General features: G+C 33.3%; 1 protein-coding gene across 1 annotated transcript; it reads right to left on the minus strand.

Annotated features, from left to right (window-relative positions):
• On the minus strand, positions 1–21,735 carry LOC128164739 (uncharacterized). Its single transcript, XM_052828734.1, has 2 exons — positions 21,692–21,735; positions 1–3,883 (listed from the first exon to the last, which is right to left on the minus strand). Exon 2 carries the CDS (start codon positions 3,874–3,876, stop codon positions 418–420), a length of 3,459 nt encoding a protein of 1,152 aa, XP_052684694.1. The 5' UTR covers positions 3,877–3,883; positions 21,692–21,735; the 3' UTR covers positions 1–417.
• Between the last annotated feature and the right edge of the window lie 2,941 nt (positions 21,736–24,676).

Genomic DNA, 24,676 nt, shown 5'->3' on the forward strand with positions numbered 1-24,676 from the left:
TAATGATTCACTTACAAGAAAGTGTCATCAAGTAATTAAGTGTACCTCAAGAAAAAAAAAACATACATAGCTCATCTCCCCTACTTCGTAACAAACATAAAATTAGAATTGTTGTTTGTCAACAATAAATAAAGTAAAAACTTAGACAAAACAAGTTATTTCTTCAAAATGAAATAAAAATAAAATATGCAAAATAAGTAGTTTCTTTAAAACAAAAAAATGTACCGGAACATGTAGTCAGTAATTCATTAAATCTGAAGACTCTTTCTTCCGATTAATGGCAGTTTTGATAACAAAATGATTATACATGATCAAAACAGGTTGGTCAAATACCACATCAAAATTTTTCTTGTAATTGTGCACATAAAGTTCCGTTGTCAAACATGTTGGAGAATAACACTATAACACTTGTCTTAGTTAACACACACTTGGATCACATCTGTGTTCAATAAGGCTCCAATACTTGCGAAAGTCAACACGGAAGAATTTTCGAATTGCACTGTTGATGAAGGGAATGCATTTTACAAGCCAAGTCTGTTCACCACATTGCGATTTGTCCAGAACGGAATGATGGATGGCTTCAGCAATGGCGGAGTTCAGAGTGTTGAAGCGGTGTCCATGAAGTTCGGCTACTGTATAGAGACGCCAAACAAGGTCTCGGGCCACGATGTGAGGCTTTCCTCTGGAGTGATAGAATGACCGAGAGTCGTAGTATTCACTGATGATCTGCCTGGTGGACTTGAAGAAATGGTCTGGACAGGGTACATTATTAAGGAGGGAGTAAGGTGTTTCTTCCAGGATATTCTCAACACGGGAACACTCAGAGCAGTTCTCTGTCCATGCTGGCTGGGGACTACCTGGCTTTCCAACGAATGAGGAAATATTGGATTGTTGTGGTCCACTGGTCGACACTTTGATCTTTTTCTTGTCTGGCAAAGAAGCATCATTGTTGGTGGATTCTTCAAAAGGTCTCTTTTTGGACTCCAGCATTGGAATTGATTGTTCTATCGAATGGATATCCTTGTCAAGAGAAGCTTCACTCTGGTGGCTACGGACACTGGGAATCACCAGAAGTGTCTTCTTCTTTGGCTCAAACCACTTTGTCCTTTTCTGCATGATTGATGGTTGGCCTACTGAAGTTGCATTTGAAGGTATGTCGAGGCTGCAGGTGACTTCTGAATCTGGTTGGTTCATTGTTGAGGTTTTGTCCAACTCTATTCCACCTTTCATCAAATCACTCATTGACAGCACAGGGAGGCAGGATTCAGAAGGAATTGACAAGTTTGTCTGTGTCATGGATTCCTTGCACACTGTGTTCTGGGGTGAAAGTTCACTAAAGTCCAGAGTTTCATAACACATCAGATCCTGGTGGGAATCACCTTGCCTTTGCTGAGCTTGAAGTGACAGGTCCACAGGCTCTGCTTGGAGATTGGAATACCAAGAGGAGATACTTGGCTGGGTTTGCTGGAACTTCGGCAAGGCTGTTTGTGTCATCACTGGATCACCAGTCCCGTACTGAATATAGCTGCTGTGGAAATGTCCTTGGTGTCTGTAGTATGTCAACACAGTGGAGTTAAAATCAGTCATTCCGTAGGCACAATTGATGGAACCATACTCAGGAATCATGGCGGACTGGGGAGGAGGAATTTCCTGAATGGCCATGGATTGATATGGTCTCGTAGATGCTGATTTTTCATAAAGGCATGAAGGTCTCTCGTTCCAGCTTGGCTCTTCTGTTGCATACACTGTTGTATCTGTGGAAGTTGAGAAGGTAATTCTTTGGGACAAAGCTGATGGCATCTCTTCACCGACATCTGCTCCTACCATTCTGTTGCTGAATTCATCGCTTTTTGGCATCATTGTGGATGAGGGGTTTGACACTGGATGGATACTGAAGATAGATGAGTGAACGTGCTGACCATCACAATTTGGGATCTCTGGAATGGCTGGGTTACATATCTGTGACTGAGATAAGCTGTCTTTTGGATTTACCAAAGTGGCAGGTTTGTTCAAAGGCAGCTGAGTCTCTTGTTTTGTTGTCTGTTGCTTGCCGCAAACTTCAAACACATTTGTTGCATTCACAGCAGTCTCTATTTGTGACGACACTTTAGGAGAAGTTGCAGGCTCTGTACATTGGACTGATGATGACAGGAAAGTCTGTGGCAGTGGTACAGGAGATGTAGCAGACATATCTGCTAAGTCATCCGCATTGGCACTGATGGGACACAGGCTTTGGAATGGTGGCTGGAATGTTGCTGCCTGGGAATGTGTGAACATACGGTCAGCCATACTGGAAGATTTTCCTGAGGACATCATCACTGATGAGACTTCTTCTGATGGTTTGATGTCCTTTGGTGATTGGAGAGACATGGGATGTAGTTTGGAACTTTTAAGCTGAGGAGTCGAAACCTTTGGTGACTTTCTTGGTGTAGAAATAGGCTTTGGTGACAAAGCTGTAACTGTGAATGGCATTCCTTCAGCTGGGATTGAAATCATGGGTGAAGGAGACAAAACCTTAAATGTTTCTGATCTGTGTGTAGACGGCATGGACAAAGGCAGCTCTAGGAAGGTTGACTTCTGTTTCTTTGGATCCTGTGAGCAAGATGTTACTAAATCTGTTGTACTAGTTTCTGCAGACACTACAGCTGGAACAAAGGTTTTGGTACTCTTGGAGCATGTTTGTCTTGATGTAGAAGTCTGTTGGGATGTCACATCAATTTTCTGTAGATGGAGAGCTGTGATCACTTCGCTGGACTTCTTGGGTGGGATTGTGGTTAATTCCTTCTTTCTAACTTGCTTCCTTCTAATGTTGGGCATCTTTGCAGTTAAGTTGATCTTTTGGGTCCCAAAACAGCTAACAGGTAGGGATGTGTCCATTGGCTCACTGGAGTCTGCTACTTGAACTGTCTTCTGATCAGAGTCTAGGTCCATCCATTGAACACCAGTGTCAACTTCTGATGAGTCAGTTACGGCTGTCACCTGCTTCTTCTTCTTTTTCTTTGAGAATTTTTCCTGGATACTTGCTGCAAGACTTCTCATCCTAGTCATGATTCCACTCTTAGGTCTTTTCAAGTCTGCACTGTCCACAGCATGCTTGCGTCTATTGGTGGCTGTTTTGTCTGGTGTAGTGATGCCTGTCAACAACTGTCTCTTGGACCTTGTCAAGGGAGGGGTACTATCTACCAAAGGAGAAAGTCTGCATCTGGCTGGAGATCTGCTTTTAGAGTGTGCATACAATTTGGAGAGACTCTGTTTTGGTTTGGCACCACCTGCTTGTAGGACCATTTTCTGAACTAGTTGAGAGCGAGGAATCTTTGGTGTAGACTGGTGTTTAGGTGTCTTGGGCTGATTGTTTTCTCTTAGAGCCAACTTCTCATGATAGGGACACGAACTCTTCTGCTTCCAAATCTTGACTTGAGATCTTGTAAGATATTTGGATTCCTGCTGTAAATTCATCAAAGTCAAGGGAGACGGTTGTTGAATGCTGGATCTGGTAACATACTGTGTTGGAAGTTGACAAAACTGGTTGGAGACTGTTGACACAGGTTTGCTAGGTGACATCCTCCTCATCTTTGTGGGAGCATTGATCAGATATGGGGCACTTTGATGTCTTCTGTGAAGTTTTGGTGCTGTGGATCTCTTGGGTGACCTCCTCTGAGTGTAAGGAACACTTTCACCATCCCTCAGTGTCCTGCATGGGGATTGGCTGTCTTGTCTAGTTGTGGAGAGGGGTTGTGCCTTTGTGGTCAGCCTCAGAGGGGAGGGACTGGACTGTCTGCTGTAATTGGTCAGCCTGACCTTCACTGGCTGTATGGGTTGTATGCTGCTGCTCTCCAGGTCAACTTCCATCCTGAAGTCTTGATGATCTCCATCCATTTGCAGTCTAATGAAAGAAAAAGAAATTACATTTAGTTTTAGAAAAATAAAATAGTAAAAATTTTTATGATAAAGCTTAAGACCTTGGTAAAAACCATGGTCTCTAAAGTAAGATCTGGCAAGAACCATGGATCTTAAAGGTTACTTAAGACAGAGGGTCTCATTTGCTTTGTGCATAAATATTGCCCACCTAAAATGATATTGAATTCCCAATATCATGTCACAATCACTAAAACTCAAAGAAAATTCACTTTGATGTAATATACAGCTGTTCAACATTATCAATAGAACACAGATAACTCAATCTAAGTTCGTCGAATAAATCTCATTTGCAGCATGAGACAAAATAATATCGGCAATGTTTTTCAGAATGACTCTATTTTGATATTCTCCTCCATGTGTGTGAACATGTAGGGATGAAATAGGGGTATCCTGTAGAAAGGTTTTATAGGAAGTCAATCACTTAATAGGAACACATTTGAATTAGAAACTTTTTTGCGGTCAGAGTGATTAGCAGCGGCCAATCGGATTTGTCATTTATCATTAACAGTTTTGCAACAAACATTTCTCAAATATTTTTATCTATGCTGATTGATTGATTTTTTAAAAGTATATATATGTGCATATTTGTTCGGCCATTTTTAAAACATACATGTGTATTAATAATTAATACAGAGATAACTATATCATCATCAATTTAAATCTAATTTCAACAGGAGCATTGTACAACTTAAGGTTCGTAAACATAAAATTGTGTTAACTAGAAAACTGACCAGTCAGGAAGGGCCCCGCTATGTCAATTAATATAGAGAAGTGAAAAAAACTTTGAATTCCATCCTCTTTATATTAACAATGATGAAAAATAAATGCCCGGCAGAAGATGTAAAGAAATGGAATATATAGGATCTCGTGATTTGTAGCTGGATATGATTTTCATCCAACAATTAAAGTGTTTTTTCTTGAGCCTTAGTGAGGGGATAAAACACACAAGTTGGATAAAAATCATATTATACTACAAATCATATGAGATTCTATTTATCCCATGTTTTATACACCACAATCAATGTTTACACTGTTTATAAAACTTCACATTATTTTACTTCATTATGCCTACGCAAATGCCATTGTAAAGTCACAACTGTGGGATATCAAAAAATATCCAATGAGTCATATCCACGGGATAAAGGGGGTTAACATGGGATGAAATAAAATTTGTTAAACAAGAATTGATACCAATGCAATGATACCTAGGCTTTGCCTCAACTTCAAACAAACATCACTTGCAGACACATGTGTACGGTAATACATATAACAGATAAAGACAGACCTTAGATTTTCTGAAACAGGCAAGATAATTACAGAAGGAACATTTTCAGGTACTATTCTTAAGTTTTCTTTAATATAAACATAGCAACCAAAAACAACAACAACACCAAAACATCCATTAAAAAAGAAAAAAAAAGAACAAAAAAAACGATATCTATTAATTTTTTTTTTTTCAAATTTATTGTTATTCATATATTTTTTTTTTATTTTACAGAATATAAGTATTTGGACTAGAATGAAATATATTCTTTATCAAATACCATCCTTTAAACTGAGGGGTAAAAATATTAGGGTGCAGCTCATGGAATGAGAGTTTAATTTGCTTCAAAACAAACATCAGTGCAGACAAAGGTGTTCATTAATCTCAATATGACAGATAGAGATAAGCCTCTAAATTTTCTGCAGCAGGCAAGATAATTAATCTCAGGGGATTAATTGTTCTGCTCTCTCATCCTTTTCTTCTAAATTTACAATAAGATTTTTTTTTCCAGAAATGACAGAATGGTGTTATTATCTGATTACCTGTTAAAATTAACAGCATTAAGGAAGAAAAAATAAAATAAATAATTAAAAAATAAAATAGTGAAAAAGGATATCTTAATATATATCTTGATTTTAGAATTCAATAAAATTATCATAAATCATTGTGTACAGTATTTTAACCAAAATAAAATATGAATACTATATTTTAAATCTATATTTCAAAGAATGTACACAATACTACACATCATTTAAAATTGACTTTAACTTCAAAACAAAGTTCATTTGCAGACACAGGCAGTGCAGTAAGTAAAGAAAAGCTTAGGATTTTTTTCCTGTGGAAGGTTAATTAATCTCAAAAGGACAAATATTGCACAGCCTTCCATGTATACAATGGTAACATTCTCAGCAGTTATCTCTCTTTGCACATTCATTCTCAGCAGTTATCTCTCTTTGCCCATTCATTCTTATGCATAGTTAAGAATCTACCCCACCACCCCAGCTCCAAACCAGAAGACATAGAGAACCAAACTTAGCATCAAAATATGTATTTCTGCCTACTGAACTACCATACCAAATTTTTGAACTTGATTGGGCAACCATAAAAAAAGCAGGAAATTTGTGGACAGAAGAGTGACAGACGGACAGACAGAAGGACGGACGAACAGAGTGATTACTATAGGGCACCTGCAAATCCTTGCGGGGCCCTAATAAGTTAAAATCTTTAAGGCAAGTATCAATACTATAAGCCGGTAAAGGAATATATGTGAAACAAGAGGCCAATTGACCATATATTGGTCACCTGATCAACAGTTCCTTGTATCATCTATATTAGTTTTTAAGAATTATTAGTAATTTCACAACTTGGAGCCTTGTAGTTTTTGAGAAGAAGATTTTAAAACATTTTCCCTATATATTTCTTTGTTAAACTTTGAACCCCTCTTGGGGCCCCAGTATTGGTCCGGGGGGTTACAATTCTAACAATTTAGAATCTACATTATTTGAAGATTCTTGCATAGTCATATCACAAATTGGAGCATTACAGATCTTGAGTAGGAGATTTTTAAATATTGTTCCTATATATTTCTATGTTAAACTTTGAACCTCTCTTGGGGCCTCCGTATTAGTCCGACAGCCACGATTTTAACAATTTAGAATCTACATTATTTGAGGATGATTGCATAGTAGCATTGTAGTTCTTGAGAAGAAGATTTTCAATCACTTTACCCATATATTTCTATGTTAAACTTTGAACCCCTTTTGGGGACTCAGTATTAGTCCGACCATAACAATTTTTACATTATTTGAGGATAATTGCATAGTAGCATTGTAGTTCTTGAGAAAAAGATTTTCAAACATTTTACCTATTTATTTCTATGTTAAACTTTGAACCCCTTTTGGGGCCTCAGTATTGGTCCGGCGGTCACAATTTAAACAATTTAGAATCTACATTATTTGAGGATGTTTGCATAGTCATATCACAACTTGGAGCATTGTAGTTCTTGTGAAGATGATTTTTAAACATTTTTCTTACATATTTTTATGTTAAACTTTGAACCGCTCTTGGGGCCCCAGTATTAGTCAGGCGGTCACAATTTTCACAATTTAGAATCTTTGCTATGTATACAAGCTTGGTGTAAATATTCGCATTTCTGGTGCAGTGGTACTTAAGAAGAAGATTTTTAAAGACATATGCACCCTATTTTCACTGTTTTGAAATCATCTCCCTTTTAAAAAGGGATTTGCCCATTTTTTAACAATTTAGAATCCCCTTCCCATAAGAATGCTTTTTACCAAGTTTGGCCAAATTTGGCCCAGTGGTTCTTAAGAAGAAGTCAAAAATGTAAAAAGTTTACAGACAGACAAATGGATGGATGGACAGATGGATGGATGAAGAGATAACAGGTGATCAGAAAAACTCACTTGAACCTACGGTTCATCTACTGAGTATGATTCCCTCTATGGTAAAAAATTACAGGGATATAAGAAAAATCACAGACTGTACAAAATAATCATGATGATCGATGTCAGACTCAAATTCCCAAAGGAGACGATTTGGCTGTTTCTTTTAGCTAACATACTTATGTACATTAACAGTAATTAAGTTAATTTAACTTCAATCAATAATATATTAATTTGTTAAAAGAAAGATGTAAATACATGTATAAACATTAAAAAGCAATCATTGCAGACAAAATTTACATAACCCAGAATACCCTTTATTTTTCTGCAATGTCAGTACCTTCATATCTCACATGAATCACCAAAGAAGCATTTTATGTTTTATTACATGTATTATGTATGTAAGATGCCTAAGGTTTTTGAGGAATGATAACTAAATGCATTTTTTTATATCACCAATTTAGTTCCTCAGTATGCCCCAGCATCTCTGACTTGGATCATGAAAGCAATTCTCAAGTATTAAGCCCCACACTTATACAAAGAACAATTGACAAAGAGGAAGCCAATGGGCCCAAGGGCCTTAATGATCACCTGAGCATAATGTTTGACAGACCCTGCATGCTCGTATTTAAATAAAACTAAATAAATATCATTATTATTAATCTCCCGCACCTAGGAAAATCTGTGCTGTTTTCTGTTCTATTTCAACTATATTTTTCACATTTTAAATAGTTTTAATTTACAAATAAGAAACAAGTAGAAGAAATGCAACTGTCCGCCAAATTTATTTATGTACCGCATAAAATTTTTTTTTTATGCGGTACATAAATAAATTGGCTACAAAAAATTGCTCACCCGCTCGTACCCTTTTTCACTGAATGTCTGTCGAACAAGAAATTATACTGGTGTGGCCTTGATTATTAATTTTTCAAGATAAAACCAAACAACAAATGTCCTTTTAATATGTGAGCACTATTAAAGGTTACTAAAAGTTAAAGATTAATGAATGAAAAAAAAAATCGGAGAGAGGATGGCTAGATATGACCTAGTACTTTTTCAAGATCACCACATCAAATGTACATAATATGAGCCAAATTGAACTATTGGGAGAGAATATGTGGTCCAAACAATGACTTAACACATAAGTTCCTTAGACCTAGGAAACTTTTTCAAAGTCAAAGCATAACCATTAATTACCAACTAGCATTTTGTCAGTGAAGTATGAGCAAGATTTGGCCAAGGGGAGAGAAAATATATTCCAGTCTCCTCTAAGGAACTGGTTGATGGACAGACAGATGGAAGGCCAAACGGATCACTTAGAGCATCCGCAAAATGAACATTTAGTATTTTACATATCATAGTAATCACACATTCATCACAAAATACATATGAATGCAAAATCTGACATAAACTCTGAGTCAAACATATCCATGTAAACATTTAATTTCTAAGTTTTTTAAGTCATGTCATGAATAACTATCAAAACTTTCATCATGTATATATAAGATTCTTTTGTATTTCCCTCAGAAATTAAAATTTTATTGCCTCCACATTAATGCAAAGAGTATTTCTCTGTTTTAATATCTCTATGAAGTGTTGAACCACATCTTGGTATCTTTCCTAACCCATAGGAGTCACTGTTCAAACAACAATTTATCATTGTATACTTTTGCATGGTTCTATGATAATTTTCACAAATTTTAATCAAGTGTTATTCTTGTAATAATAATTCATTCCAAATTTCATAGAATCTTATTACTTAGTATTAAATATGATGTGATGGAATAAATATAATGAAAGTTCTTCAAACCTGCTTTTTTAATGTTTTGACTTAATTTACCATTTGTAAAAGTGGCCCCTCTTTCACACTCAGGGGTGCAATGCATGAACTATAGGGGACTTTGGGTATCCAGATGCCACTTATCAGGGTATTTCCATTTATGAAGATTTTAGTAACAGAACATTTTTATGTTGTTTTGTCTATTCATCCAGATTTCTGCAATTTCAGATTCGTTTGCATATGAAGAATGCACATCTAGCCTGTCTACAGAACAAACCTGTGATTTGATTATCAGTCATTCATGATCAACATGGAGCATGCAGCCTTTGTTACATGTTTTTATCCAGTAATTGTTGCAATTACACTCAAACTGAAGTTTTGCAAATTCAATTTATAGATTTATAAACATGTAAATTGAAAAAATTACCTTTTTAATAATTTAGTTATTCAAATCATTTTAATTTACTTTTTACATGGATAATTTTCACTGCTTCATAAATTGCATTGTTATCAATGGCATTCAACATAGAAACATGGTTCAAGGTATATGCACACCATTTACCTACAGTCTTTATGTTAAGTCTGCACATGTTCCAAGCAAAGAAAAATATTGTCTATAACAATATGTCTATTTAACTTTCAAGGTAAGTTTTATGTGTACAGTTTGTATATGTTTTCATAGATAAACTAAAACTTAAAACAAGGTGGATAGCATACATGTTTTTTTTAAGGTATCGATGTACAATTGAGCCTGAGAGCTAGGGATTTTCCGGGATGAGCTCGGTAGATTACAGAGCTTGAAATAAATTTTCAAAATGTTTTTAAAAAGGTTTGCTATGACCTTGACATTTGACCTAGAAACTTAAATACAAGTTTTTCAAAAGTAACAGCATCAATATCCTTTTAGCCAAAAATAATTATTTCTGTGAATATCTTTAAGCCCCCATTTCTGCCCTTATTTGACCCATGGTGGCCAATAAGCCACTAAGAATAAGCATTTAAATTTTGCATTACAGGCACTTGTTTCTGCAATGAAATTTAACCAATAAAAAATTCTAAATTATATGGATTAAATTTCTGTGAATTTTCACCTATCCCTTGAATGCAACATACCTTCTTTTTTTAGGAAATCAAGCAAGTCTATCATGGGTTTTCTGTATTATCATATGCTTGATGCCTTTATTTTCTTTTATCTAATTATTAGACACTTCTTTTTTAACTGCAATAGTTGTTTTTCAAGACAAAATGCTATTTGAAATATTCAAACTGATTGCAACAAATTAAATCAGAGTTTTAAAATGATTAAAATTCCATATATGTGTTTAAACCTGCAAACGATTAGATTTTTGAATAAATTATTAAAACAGCACATCCTATTTTCAACATATTTTTTTGTATCTCCTTGAAAGATGCTTAGCCCTTTAAAATTTGAAAATGCTTCAGAGAGGAGACTTTGCCTCAAGACAAGAGCAAGAAAATGGAAATACTTAATGATATTGAGAATGCAAACCTAAATCTTCTGCCTGGTAGACTACAGACAGCTAACAAAGGACTATGTGCGGTATGGTCAAATATCTGCCCCCGATTTCAACCAATTTTTAAATTGTATCTTATAAAAATAAAATCTTCACAACTGATTGTATAGAGGATTTCTATAACTTTGATGTTGATTTTAGTCATCATTACTCATTCGCTGTTTATCTATGACGTCACCTAAATGACCCAATTCCCGCAAATTTGCAAACAAATGAAAATATTCTCATTTTTGCTCTATATTTTGCATTCGGAAGTATAGAGCGCAGGTCTGCTCAAGTGCGATTTTAACATATGTTTTTCTTCAGATAGTTATACACATTATACTAAAAAATGGTACTTGAGCAAGCCTGCGCTCGATGTTTCCTAGTCGAAAAACCATTGGTAAACACCCATATTTTGCCACAAATCATCAATTTATCAAAATAATGCAATCTTCATGACGTCATTTCTACATTATGACGTCACTGTGGTGATAACCTTTTACACATTTATTTCCAACATGATTTTAACTATCTTTCACCTTATTTTTAAAGCTCTTTCTTTGATTTTGGGGGCAAAAAATGCATAAAACCGCACTTAGTCCTTTGAGACATTGGTCCAGGTTGGCTAAAAATATTTATTCATGCATTCAGTTATACGCATATTATACAGTTATTGACTGTATATGAGGGCAACATATGAATTGTTGGACCTTTAAGTCCAACAATTAATATGTTGCCTTAATCCCAGTCAATAACTTAAAACATAGACTTGAAACTGCCTGTGACACCATCTTTCCTATCATATATACCAAACGACAATTCTTTCTGCACAAAAATTCGGCTATTTCCGCTCCGCCATCTAGGGACAAAAATTGATTTACTGTAAAGTAGCGGTCAAACAATTTCAATGTTGGACCGGTAGAACGATCACCAATGAAGTATGTTCAGACAGGTTTATATAACATTTGTTTTGTTGGACTTTTTATTAGTAAGAATTAAATAGAAGAATATTTATAAGGGTATATATAACAAACATGTAAACCTTACAACAAACAAAAATCTCTCTCACTCTCACACATTAATTTGAATGAATAAGATTATAAATACTTTTTATGTGCATTACAATATTACATATATATACATAATGGGTTGCAAAGATGTTTCAATAAGATACATCTGTACTTTCCTAAACTCTGTGTTGATGATATATATGACTGAATACAATATTTTCAAATAAGGTGCACAATATTGTTTTTCAGTCAGTGCATTTGATAACTCTGCTCGGTGACTTGTTGATTCAATTGAATAAAAGAGGTGGGTTTTGTTAATAACTGTCAAATTAAATGTGACCCAATGAAACAAGAAGCTTTATTTGAAGTCTAAACCCTAATCTGAGAATCCTCTGACGGCTACTCCCACTTTTATTATTTGATGTTAAAACTTTGCAAAGATCTAGTAATATGGGGGGGGGGGGGGTTCGACAAGAGCAGAAGGAATCTCAAATTATCTATACCCTACTTCAAGGTTTTTAAGACTAAATACATTGTCACCATAAAGCATGGGCATCATATTCATGCATTTAGTTTATCTACCACTACTACGGAAGTAGAGATTTTATACTGCCCCCCCCCCCCCCCCCAAGGGTCTGAAACCGTCACCCAGAGTCATGAATTATAAAATTTAGGTACCAGTAAATGGCTTCTTGGACATGATAATCATGCATTAAATTTTCTTAGATATAAATGAGAAAAGAGAAGAGATTTAATACATATTCACTTCATGACAATATTGGCCCTGCCCTAGGTACTGATCCCCTGATCCAGGGCCATGAATTTCACAATTTTGGTAGAGAGATTCCTGGACATCATAAACATGTAATTAGATTTTGGGAGTAGATTTTTGAAAATATAGCCTTTTTATGCATGTCTCAAGTTAGATTCCTCTTATTCTAGATATGCTTCAAACCAACATGAGGCCAATAGGCCTAACAGTTAACTAGTACCATAGCCCATACACAAACTTGTCGAGGAGTCTCACATACCACCTTTTTGCCTGATATCTTTAAAAAAAGACTATGAAACCTTTCTTAGTGAAAAACTTCATAATAGTGACAAAGTGAAAAAGATCATAATAGAGTGCATGACTTGATATATTGAAAAGGTACAAAACTCTAATAGGAGATCATTTAACTTTCAAGGTAAGTTTTATGTGTATATGTTCATAGTCTCTAAACGAAAACTTAAAACAAGGTGACTAGCATACATTTTTTTTTTTTACAAACTCCTATCCCCCATCCCCAGGGGCAGACAAAATCTTTCCCTGTTGGAATTTAAAAATAACCAGCTTTAATAGCTACAAATGTATATGGGGAACACACTCCTTCTATTCCAGACATTAAGCCTTCATGGACATTAGACCACCATCTGGCATTTATACCAAAATCATTTTACATGAACTGCTTATCAGTGATTTTGGATAGCCAAATATTACTTTACTTTTCACAAGTATTTTTGTTCATTTAGAAAGGTAAAACTTTTTGTTTCAAATAAAAATACTTGCATAACTCTTTCGATCATACAACTTAAAAATCACAATATTTAATGATTAATTACTAAATATGAACAAGCAAAAGAAGCTAACTCCATTGTGAAGAAGCAAATGAAGATAACTTCCCTGAAGTCATTCCAAATGCTTTCACAATATCAATATAATTTTGATATATAGCTTTATTCTAATATGTGAGTTTACTTATTTCTTTCACTGAAATTCCTTAACAGAATAAAATAATAAAACAAATATATACCCCCAACCATAACCCATGCCTTAATTAATGTAGATGACATGAAATATTCTTAAAGATGACAGCTTAAGGTATCGGATGTACAATTGAGTCTGAGAGCTCGGGATTTTCCAGGATGAGCTCGGTAGGAGCTTGAAATAAATAAGTCGCACTATTTTTGATCTAACATGATAAACAATATTAATAAAGAATAAACAATTGATGCATAAAATCAAGCAATATTTTTGTTCTTTATTTTAAAACAAGTTATTTCAACTTTTCCCCCTTATGTTGATTATGACGTTGTAGCAGTCATTTGCCATTGTATGAAGTTATTTTTTCTCCTGCGGTGCTCTTGTAATAACGTGAAGAAAAAAAACCTAATTCATAGAGTAAAGTGCACAAGTCACGTTTTTCGTCAAAAAATACTGAGTAGGTCGTTTTAATCATTGATTTCGTAGATATTGTGACTGTGTTTCGGACCTAACATTTGTATAACGGCGTATTTGCTACTAACTATTTTTAAGTACCATGCATACGGATTTCGTGGTTAAAATGCTTGTACACGTTTATTATAATTATTGTGTTTAAACATCACCTTGCTATTTTCTGTAAATCAAGTTAACAATTAAAGAGTCAAATAATGAAATTTTTAATCACTGCATGATTGTATTTTTTCATCGGAATTCCAAACAATTTTCTTCTCTCTCACTTCATATTACATGTATGTGCATGAATGGTACATTTTTTACTCTTTTTCAAATCGCTGGATTTTATATCATTCAAATAATACTATTAGATACCAATTCCAAATCAATTCGTTTCATTTTGCTGTTTACATAAAAGAAGCGCGTCACCATCCAATGAAATCAAATACTCAAAATTTGATTGACAGGTTCAGCCAGATAGCCGATGTTATGTGTGGTATTTGTACACAATCTTATCGTGTAAGAAATGCATGCTTATTACAACACCACAGCATCATTTATGGTTGATTCATATTTTGTTATAACTGTGTAAAGCATGTTGATGTATTGCGCATTCCACACTCGATACGGAAACATCGTAGTCAGACTTTATTGACAGTCTCCATTATAAAACTGACTTTATTTTTTTTTTGCCGTTGAAAAAGAATACAATTTTGAGTAAAAGATAATACAATGTATATTGTTTTCTACAAGTTTGGAATGAATTCTTATAAAACATTTCACACGGTCCTCGCACGCTTTGTTCGTAATGCTTTACACACCTGATGTGAACCGCAATTCATGACTTCGTTGTATTAGTAACAATATTTCTTGTGCAAACATTTTTTGCTGAATGAAAAAAAAATCAACAATTTAGAATTACAAGTTCTCAATCGTAAAGGATTGGAAAACAAAGGTAATCAATTTATTTCAAAACTTTATTTTTATCAAAATATGTTGGCAATTTTTATTTTATAAATATTAATAATGATTGCACATGTTTTCGTCAAACAAAAGTAGTATTTTACCGTGCGTGATTTGCAGCGCTAGAGTTACTTCTCCATAGTGATTTGGCGGGAAAAAAATCTATTTTTAGAAACTACAAACCCTTATCTATCGAATGAGTATATAAAATATATACCTTACCAGGCATTATTTTTTGGTCAATTGTACATGATCGGATACCTTGATATTTTTTTCTGAACATGCAGTCAGTTTTTATTCTGTTGTGTCAGTAGACATTATTCATAAACATTAACTGACCAATATGGCCAATACCTGCATTAAGAAGTCCTACCCTAGACACTATTTGAGTGTTTTGGTCCAGCCCTATAGATTCAAATCCCTTTAATGGGTGACATTAATTTTAAGATTATAAAAGATGGCTTCATTTTTATTGCTTTATATGCAGTCAGTTTTTATTCAATGTCAGCAGAAGATAAGAAGACGAGCTGTTTTAACACTCAATATGACTATACTTTGGCCCCGCCCTAGAATCTGAACCCCTATCTTGGGAGATGTGGAATTCAAAATTTTGGTAGAGGGCTTCCTGGTCAACAAAATTATGAATACAGTTTTCCTTACAGGTGTGTGGGAGTAGAGAAGATAATTTGCATTAAGGTACTCCCATCCTCCGCCCCAAAGTATTTTTTTTTCATCATAAAAATGTTATTCATCCTTCGAACTTTATAATTAAAATTGATATCATAAAAGAAATTTTTTGGTGGTTTCCATGCATTTTACAAAGTTTTTGCCTATTTTGCATTGATGGATGTAATGGAATAAATATATATGGGCCACATTGCTCACCTGAGCATGATAAACTCAGTTTAATGGAGTTATTAAACAAACTATCTTGACAATGTAGTAAAACCATTTTGATCCTGTTTGAATAAAAATCCATTTTCCCCTTGGATATTCTTATGTTTATAAAGTCCCTTTTCTAATAGGATAATTTTTTAGTCATATCATATTAAGTATCGCAGTTCTCATCAAGATCACAATTGTTTATATATGGGATATTAACTTAAATCAAACTTAGAACCCCTTGTGAGTCCATCAAGAATCAGCAATTTGTCAAAATGCTTGCATATAAGTAAAACCATATATTATAACATTTAAGTTTTTGTGAATTAAAATGTTTTTTTAATAAATTTAATTAAAGATTATTCTCTATTTTTCCTCTGTAAAAAATTGTCTCCCCATTGTGACTCCATCTTACCCCCAGGGATCACAATTTGAACAAACTTGAATCTACCCATTCCCTGTCTGAGGATGCCTCCACACAAGTGTCAGCTTTTCTGGCCAATCAGATTTTCAAATATTTTTCTCAATATATTCCTATGTAAAACTTCAACCTCCCACTGCGGCCCCACCCTACCCCTGGGGATCATCAATTGGACAAACTTGAATCTACCCAGCTGAGAAATAAATGCATCAGCACAAGTTTAAGCTTCCCTGACTCACTGGCTTCTTAGAAGTAGATTTCAAAAGATTACTATGTCAAAATTTGCCCCCCCCCCCCCCCATTGTGGCCCCACCCTACCCCCTAACACTGGGCATTATAATCTGAACAATCTTGAATCTAAACAACCTGACGTTGCTTCAACGCAAGTTGTAGCATTTCCTGTTAATTAGTTTCTGAAAAGAAATTTTTTTAAAGATTTACTCAGACAATATTTTCCTATCTAAAAATTAAACCACCCATTTAGGCCCCATCCTACCCCTCAGGGGTCATGATTTTCATATGTTGAAAACTATGAATTTACACTAGCTGAGGATGCTTCCACACAAGTTTCAGCTTTCCTGGCCAATTAGTTTCTGAGAAGAAGATTTTCAAAGATTAACTATATATATATATATAAATTCTTATGTAAAAATTCACCCCCCCCCCCCCACTGTGGTCCCCCTACCCTGGAGGTCAAGATTTTCTTAACTTTGAATCTATACTAGCTGAGAATGTTTCCACAAAATGTTTCAGATTTCCTAGCTGATTAGTTTCTCAGAAGATTTTTTAAAAGATTTACACAATATATTCCTATTTAAAAATTCCCCCCATTATGGCCCCATCCTACCCCCAGGGGTAATGATTTTCACAACTTTGAATCTACACTAGCTGGGGATGCTTCCAAGTTTCAGTTTTCCTGGCCAAATAGTTCTTGAGAAGAAGATTTTGAAAAATTCTCAAAAATTTTCAATAATTCTACATTATCTTCCCTTGAAATAGGACATGGTCCTTGATTTTCACAACTTTGAATCCTCTTTGCTTAAGGGTGTTTTTGCTAACAGACTGACGGATAGACAAATGATGGAAAAAGTGTGATTTCAAAAAGCTCACTTAAGCTTTCAGCTCAGGTAAGCTAAAAAAGAGCTTAACAGACAGCCCATGGGCCTCATCGCTCACCTGAGGAACAATAGGTATGATAAAATCAGCTTATAGAGTCATAATACAAACTATCTGCACAATGTACAATAATACATGTAGATCCTGTATAATTAAAATCCATTTTCCCCCTGGATATTCTTATGTTTATAATCAATGGTCCCTTTTCTAACAGGATGATTTTATAGTCATATCACATGTTGAGTATTGCAGTTTTCAAATAGATCCTCAACAATTGTTTATATATTGGATATAAACCTACATCAAACTCTGAACCTTCTTGTGAAGCCGAAGAATTGTCCTTGGGCCAAAGTCTAAACAATTATAAAGAATCATCTGGATGACTAGTTCCTGAGAAAAAGATTTACTCTATATATTCCTATGTAAAACTTCAACCCCCCCCCCTATTGTGGCCAACCATACCTCTGGGGGTCATGATTTTCACAACTTTGAATCTACACTACCTAAGGATACTTCCACACAAGTTTCAGCTTTCCTGGCTGATTAGCTTATGAGAATATTTTAAATAATTTACTCTATATATTCCTATGTTAAACTTCAACCCCCCCATTGTGGCCAACCCTACCCCCATGGTCATGATTTTCCTAACTTTGAATCTACACTACCTGACGATGCTTCCACACATGTTTCAGCTTACCTGGCTGTTTAGTTTCTGAGAAGAAGATTGACTCTTACTATATATTCCTATGTAAAACATAGACCCCCCCCCCCCATTGTGGCCCCATCCTACTCCCAGGGGTCATGATTTTAACAACTTTGAATCTACACTACCTCAGGATGCTTCCACACAAGTTTCAGCTTTCCTGGCCAAATAGTTCTTGTAAAGAAGATTTTTGAAAAGGACTATGTGCGGTATGTCAAATATCTGCCCCCGATTTCAACCAATTTTTAAATAGTATCGTATAAAATTAAAATCTTCACAAATCATTGTATAGAGGATGCCTATAACTTTAATCTTGATTTTAGTCATCTTTGCTCATTCGTTGGTTATCTATGACGTCACCTCAATGACCTAATTCCCGCAAATTTGCAAACAAATGAAAATATTTTCATTTTTGCTCTATATTTTGCATTCTGAAGTATAGAGCGCTGGTCTGCTCAAGTTTGATTTTAACATATGTTTTTCTTCAGATATATAGTTATACACATTAAACTAAAAAATGGTACTTGAGCAAGCCTGCGCTTGGTGTTTCCCAGTCGAAAAACCATTGGAAAACACCCATATTTTGCTACAAAACCATGCTACAAAACATCAATTTATCAAAATGATGAAATCTTCATGGTGTCATTTCTACATTATGACGTCACTGTGGTGATAACCTTTAACACCTTTATTTCCAATATGATTTTAACTATCTTTCACCTTATTTTTAGAGCTCTTTCTAAAACTTTGATTTTGGGGGCAAAAAGTGCATAAAACCGCACATACATGTACTCCTTTCGCAAAAAAAAATTATAATTATCTCCCCTTGAAAAAGGCTGTGGCCTTTAATTTTCACAACTTAAAATCCCCTTTGCCTAAGGAGGATTTGTGCCATGTTTAGTTGAAATTGGCCCTGTAGTTCTTGAGAAGATGTTGAAAATGTGAAAAGTTTATGGACAGACAGACTGACAGACAGACGGACATACGGATGACAGACAAAATGTGATCAGAAAAGCTCACTTGAGCTTTCAGCTCAGGTGAGCTAAAATCAATTACACCAATTTTAAATAATTTTTTAAAAATAAAATAAACACAATAAATGAATATAAATATTCTCATGTCAGTATCAAACTATTATAGCACTTTTTAAAACAGAAAACTTATAGTGCAAATGTCACCGTTAATTAATTTGTTTTGCCCCCCCCCCCCTTTACCAGTACACCATTACCACATAGCCAAAACCAATCAGCTGTATAAATTTTAGAATGTTAATGGCTAGGTGGGACAAATCCTGGGGAAGAAAATTTTTTTTTGGGAGGGGTGGGGAGAGGAAAGCAGGGGAGAGCAAAAATACTTACAGGATATTTTTTGGAGAAGATTTTGAATTGATATATGCAGTTAATGAACTACCTTTTCATAACCTTTTCATTAAGATAATTACAATCATTTAAGAAACCATTATGTTCCTTACCAACTTTTTTCAGTGATCACATGGTTGATGCAAAAGGTTATTTAAATCATAATTAAAGTCAATTTGTTTCTCCTTATAAGCAAACTTAAAAATCACCCATTGAGCATATTGAAAATTTTTCAAACTTCATGTATCAAACTCGCTTAGATTAGTTTTTATTTCTTTATGGGGGTTGAAGTTATAAAACAAAATACCAGTACATGTATACGGAGTCTTGGATGGTTTTTTTAATGTCGATATTACAAATTAACTTAATTTTAAGGTGTCAGTAAAACTTTTTGTTGTCTACCTAATAAGGATATCAAACCTATTCCTTTGTAAATTAGCCTAGCTACAGAACCACATAAGAGAACAAAAGGAGTCTAAAAAGATTTCAAAATTTGGCTTGTTCTCAATCTAGTAATGCACTGCTGCTGCAATATGTATGATTCCATTTACTAAATAAATATTGTTTAAACTAAAATTTGGGGATAAGAGTTCTTTTATTAATGTTTGGTAAATAACACTAGGTTGTACAAATAAGATGTATTATGCATAGATAGAAGATAAAACAATTTTAACATTTAAAGAAATACGAGGAAAATTACTTATTAATAAAAATCTAACCATGCAATGAAAATGTACCCAGAATGCCTAATAAGCCCTATTAGAATTATAAGAATTCATTATAGATTTATACTTATTAAGTATACATGTACCAGTAAAATGGATTACTTTTCACATGAAATTCAACTAGAATGCACAGAAAATATTTCATTTTCTACATAATTCCTTTGATAATTCATAACTGCCTTAAGACATGCAATATATGAAAATTTTAATAATCAATGACATTAAATTTGAACTCACAAAAAAATAAATAAATTAAAATAACCCTGTCTTAACTCATTGTTTACATCTTTAACTTTTACTTAAAAAAATCTCTGTGAATTAAGGGAACTTATTCAAATTATTTATATAATATTTAAAAAAAAAAGAGATTCTTCGGTTAATGAGATAAATTTCAGCAATTTGGAAAAGGGGGGGTTCCAATTGTTGCCAATCAATATGTGCAAAATTCATTATTTGTCAATAAACAAGGCCTTTTGAACGTTTTCCGTGTGTAATTTAATAAACATTTATCTCGTCAATATCTTTTTCATATTTATTTCAATATCAGACTGCACAGCATTATTTAGCGTATTGGTTATGGTAAGGAAGATTTGCATAATTTCTAGCCTTAAAAAACCATGTCTCCAGCAATGAGAATGCGCGTCTATGCTTAATAGAAATATACACTAAGAAAAAAAAGTATAATTCAGACTAATTACGATAAGCTATTATATAATTTTCTGTGTATTTTTCGTATGTAACAAAGTAAAACTTCTCTATCATAATTACTTAAGTTAATTAACTAAAAAATACATTTGAAAGCAGCTTTAAAAAGTAAAAAAATGCTTGTACTCATACTTGAACGTCGTTTCAAACTGTATGAACTATTATAATCGATTTTTTTAAAGAAATGGAACAGAAAATACGTTTTAAAAGTTATAACAAATCTTTGTTTTTAAGCGATACTGCATAAGTTTATGATTTTTTTTTTTATTTTCCACGTGTTTACTCATTGAAGTGAACATTGGATGCAGTAGGGGAGTATTTTTTTAGATAAAAAGATGGTAAGGGTTTTTTTCATATAAGAAATACATGTAAATTATGGTACACTGTATGAAATTCTTAAAATAAGCAATTTTAAAAGCATTTAATTGAGAAAATTACAGTATTTATATTATAAATGGGAAAAATTGTCTTTAAATAGGCATTTCCAAAAAATTCATATGCCCCAGAGAAAGGGGGGGGGGGGGGGTTCCGACCCCCGGACCCCCCCCCCCCTGTATATTCCCCTCATTGTCCAAGTTAATAATATTGACAAGCTTTTTGGGTATCCATAAAAATGTTGTGCATATATACATATACAAAATGGCAAGACAGACTAACTCTCCCAAAGTGATTTCATACAACCAGGCACACTTAATTTTTGCTTCTAATAAATAAAATAAATCTGACTTACCTTTTGTTGCTGCCTTCGCTTCCTCTGTAGGATGGTTGGAGCTTCTCTTTGGTCTCAAACACTTTTTAAACAAAATCTAAAATAGAAAAAAAAAGTCAAAAATTGACACAATCAGTTGATTTGTTTGAGCACTGCAGGTGGTAATATAAAACAAGAAGTCAATTACATGCAGCTACCTATTCTAAAATAAACTTACTCTTTCATTTCATAAACAGAGAAATTTGAAGAAATACTGGTCTTAAAAAGCTCTTTCTTTTCAAGAAGAAAAAATATTTAAGAAAAAAAATAGCTGGATGAACATAATTATGCTCTGTATTCTTCAAAATTACTCAAGAAAGCTCATAAAATATGAAATGGTCTTACTTTATTTATGTTGTATTCTTAATATATTAATATGGAGAGCCCATTAAACAATATCTACTTAAGAGATTGCATTGTGTTTCAACTATATAACAATGTTAAAAGAAAAAAAAAGAATCTCCCTAGGAATGATTTTCTCTCTGAATCCTCTAATGCAGCTGGATATTGTTATAATCATAAAGGGTAACACTTTATTTATTATATCAATTGAATCCAAATTTTATAAGAATTATTATATTATAATCATATTATATGAAATCATTGTTTTTTCAAAAGTTTGTTTTTTCATCTTAATATAACAGCTTAAAAATCTATTTTCAAACAAGAATAGAAATGAATAAGCTTCAATAAGTATAATTTAAGTCTCAAACTCACCAGTTCACCTTGACCAGTAGGTGTCACCTTTGACCACCTGTTAAGAGGTGCTAATTAATTGGAGACAGAGTGAAATCTCCTTTTATACAACAACAGATAACCAATCAAATTGTAGTAGATAATAGGTTCTGACCAATCAGATTTTGGTTTATCATTTCAAGATCACTGTAAAAAATTATGAAATACAGTTAAATAAATTCAAAATAAATACATAGATAAAAATAATTTAAGAATTACCCCATGTAATCATTGAATTGAAAAGGATTTACAATAATCTCTACACATACACTATCAAAATCCAACAACTTTCAAGTTATTAATCTGTGTTGATAGAAGTTTATTTACCGTAGTAAATTCTTATTTGTGATATAGTAATAAAAGAACTACTTTAATTTTCCTTTCTCTCTTGATGAGGCAAAAACCTGGTCTTTTTATAACAAAAAAAAGTGATATGAATTTGAACTATTTTTTCAATTAAAGCAGTACAAATCATAATTTTACTTTCAAAGAATGCACAGATATATTTATTTTTGATATTTAAATATATATCAGCTTTCAAGCTTCCATTTATTTCTTTGTACTAGATATTATGCAAGTAACATATACATGATTTTTATAACTTTTTGAAATAACAAAATGTTTCAACTTCTGTTAATAATTTAGTCCCATTATTTAAAGTTAAAAAGTTAAGAGCAAATTGCCTTTAATTCACCAGCAAAGAAGAAAAAAAATGTTTATTAGAAATGTATTGAATTTGTTAACATTTCATTTCTGTTTTTGATACACATATATATGAAATTGAAAATGTACCGGGTATATATTATTTAAAAAGTTGAATTATTCCTTTCTTGAACAGAGAGGAAAATATAGAAATATAGCTTGAGATTACAGCTATAATATTTAAAAACTTGAAAGAGAGAGAGAGGGAGAGAGTGAGTGAGAGAGAGAGAGAGAGAGAGAGAGAGAGAGACTTACAGTAGCTCAACGGCTACACACCCCTTGTATCATTTGTTACATGGTGTATGTCTACTAAGAAACCATTTTGACAGAGGGGATACTTGACACCCGCAGGTGGACATTAGGAGACACTATAATTAAGCTACCTGTAGCCCGATTTTCTGCCCTTCTGTGTACAGCTCCCCTCCTTATTTATCATTTACTTATATAAACAAAAATAAAATTATCATCATAGATATTCTATTTCATTAAGAAATTATTCAATATTCATACTTAAGTAAAGTTTGATAATGTTTTGACAAGATTTTATAAATGTTAAAACTCTTGTTAATAGCGTACCAGTATTTTGTTTCTTTACTTAAAGCCAAGTTTTCTATCATACAAAGTTTAAAACTAGTGAATTTAATCTTACAAATTCTACTCACATACATTGAAATGAGTTAAAATCCACAAATAAATAAATAAAGATTGTTATAGAATTGTCCCACCAAGTATAAACATAAAATTGGATTGAAAATAATTAGCAAAAAAATAATCCTTACACATACACTATCAAAATCCAACAACTTTCAAGTTATTAATCTGTGTTTATGGAAGTTTATTTATATACAGTAGTTTCTTATTTGTGATATAGTAACAAAAAACTTCTTTAATTTCCCTTGTTGAGGCACAAAGCTGATTTTTTTTATACAACAAATTAGGTGATGTAAATATAAACTATTTTTTTTTCAATTTATTAAAGAAGTACAAATGATAATTTTTATTTTCAAAGAATGCACAGATATATTTATCTTTTTTATTTAAATATATATCAGCTTTCAAGCTTCCATTTATTACTTTGTACTAAAATATGCAAGTAACATATACATGATTTTTATAACTTTTTGCAAGAACAGAATGTTATATTTTCTGTTAATAATTTTGTCCTATTAATTTAAAGTTATTAATTAAAGAGCAAATTGCCTTTAATTTACCAGCAAAAAGAAGAAAAGAATGTTAATCAAAAATGTATTCATAAAATTTGTAAACATTTATATTTCATTTTGTTTTTGAAACTCATGTATGAAAATAAACAAATTAATGTATATATTTTTTAAAAGTTTTTTATTTCTTGAACAGAGCGAGAAAGATAGAGATATAGCTAGAGATTATAGTCAAAAACTTGGGGGATGGGGGGGGGGGGGGTGGGGAGAGAAAGAGAGACAGAGGGGATCGAGACTTACAGTAGCTCAACGGCTACATGCACACCTCTCCCCTTATGTGTTTAATGGTGTATGTCTTGTAAGAAACCAT

The sequence above is a fragment of the Crassostrea angulata genome, chromosome 10 (genome assembly GCF_025612915.1).
Source record: "Crassostrea angulata isolate pt1a10 chromosome 10, ASM2561291v2, whole genome shotgun sequence".
In the NCBI taxonomy this organism is placed as follows: Eukaryota; Metazoa; Mollusca; class Bivalvia; order Ostreida; family Ostreidae; genus Magallana; species Magallana angulata.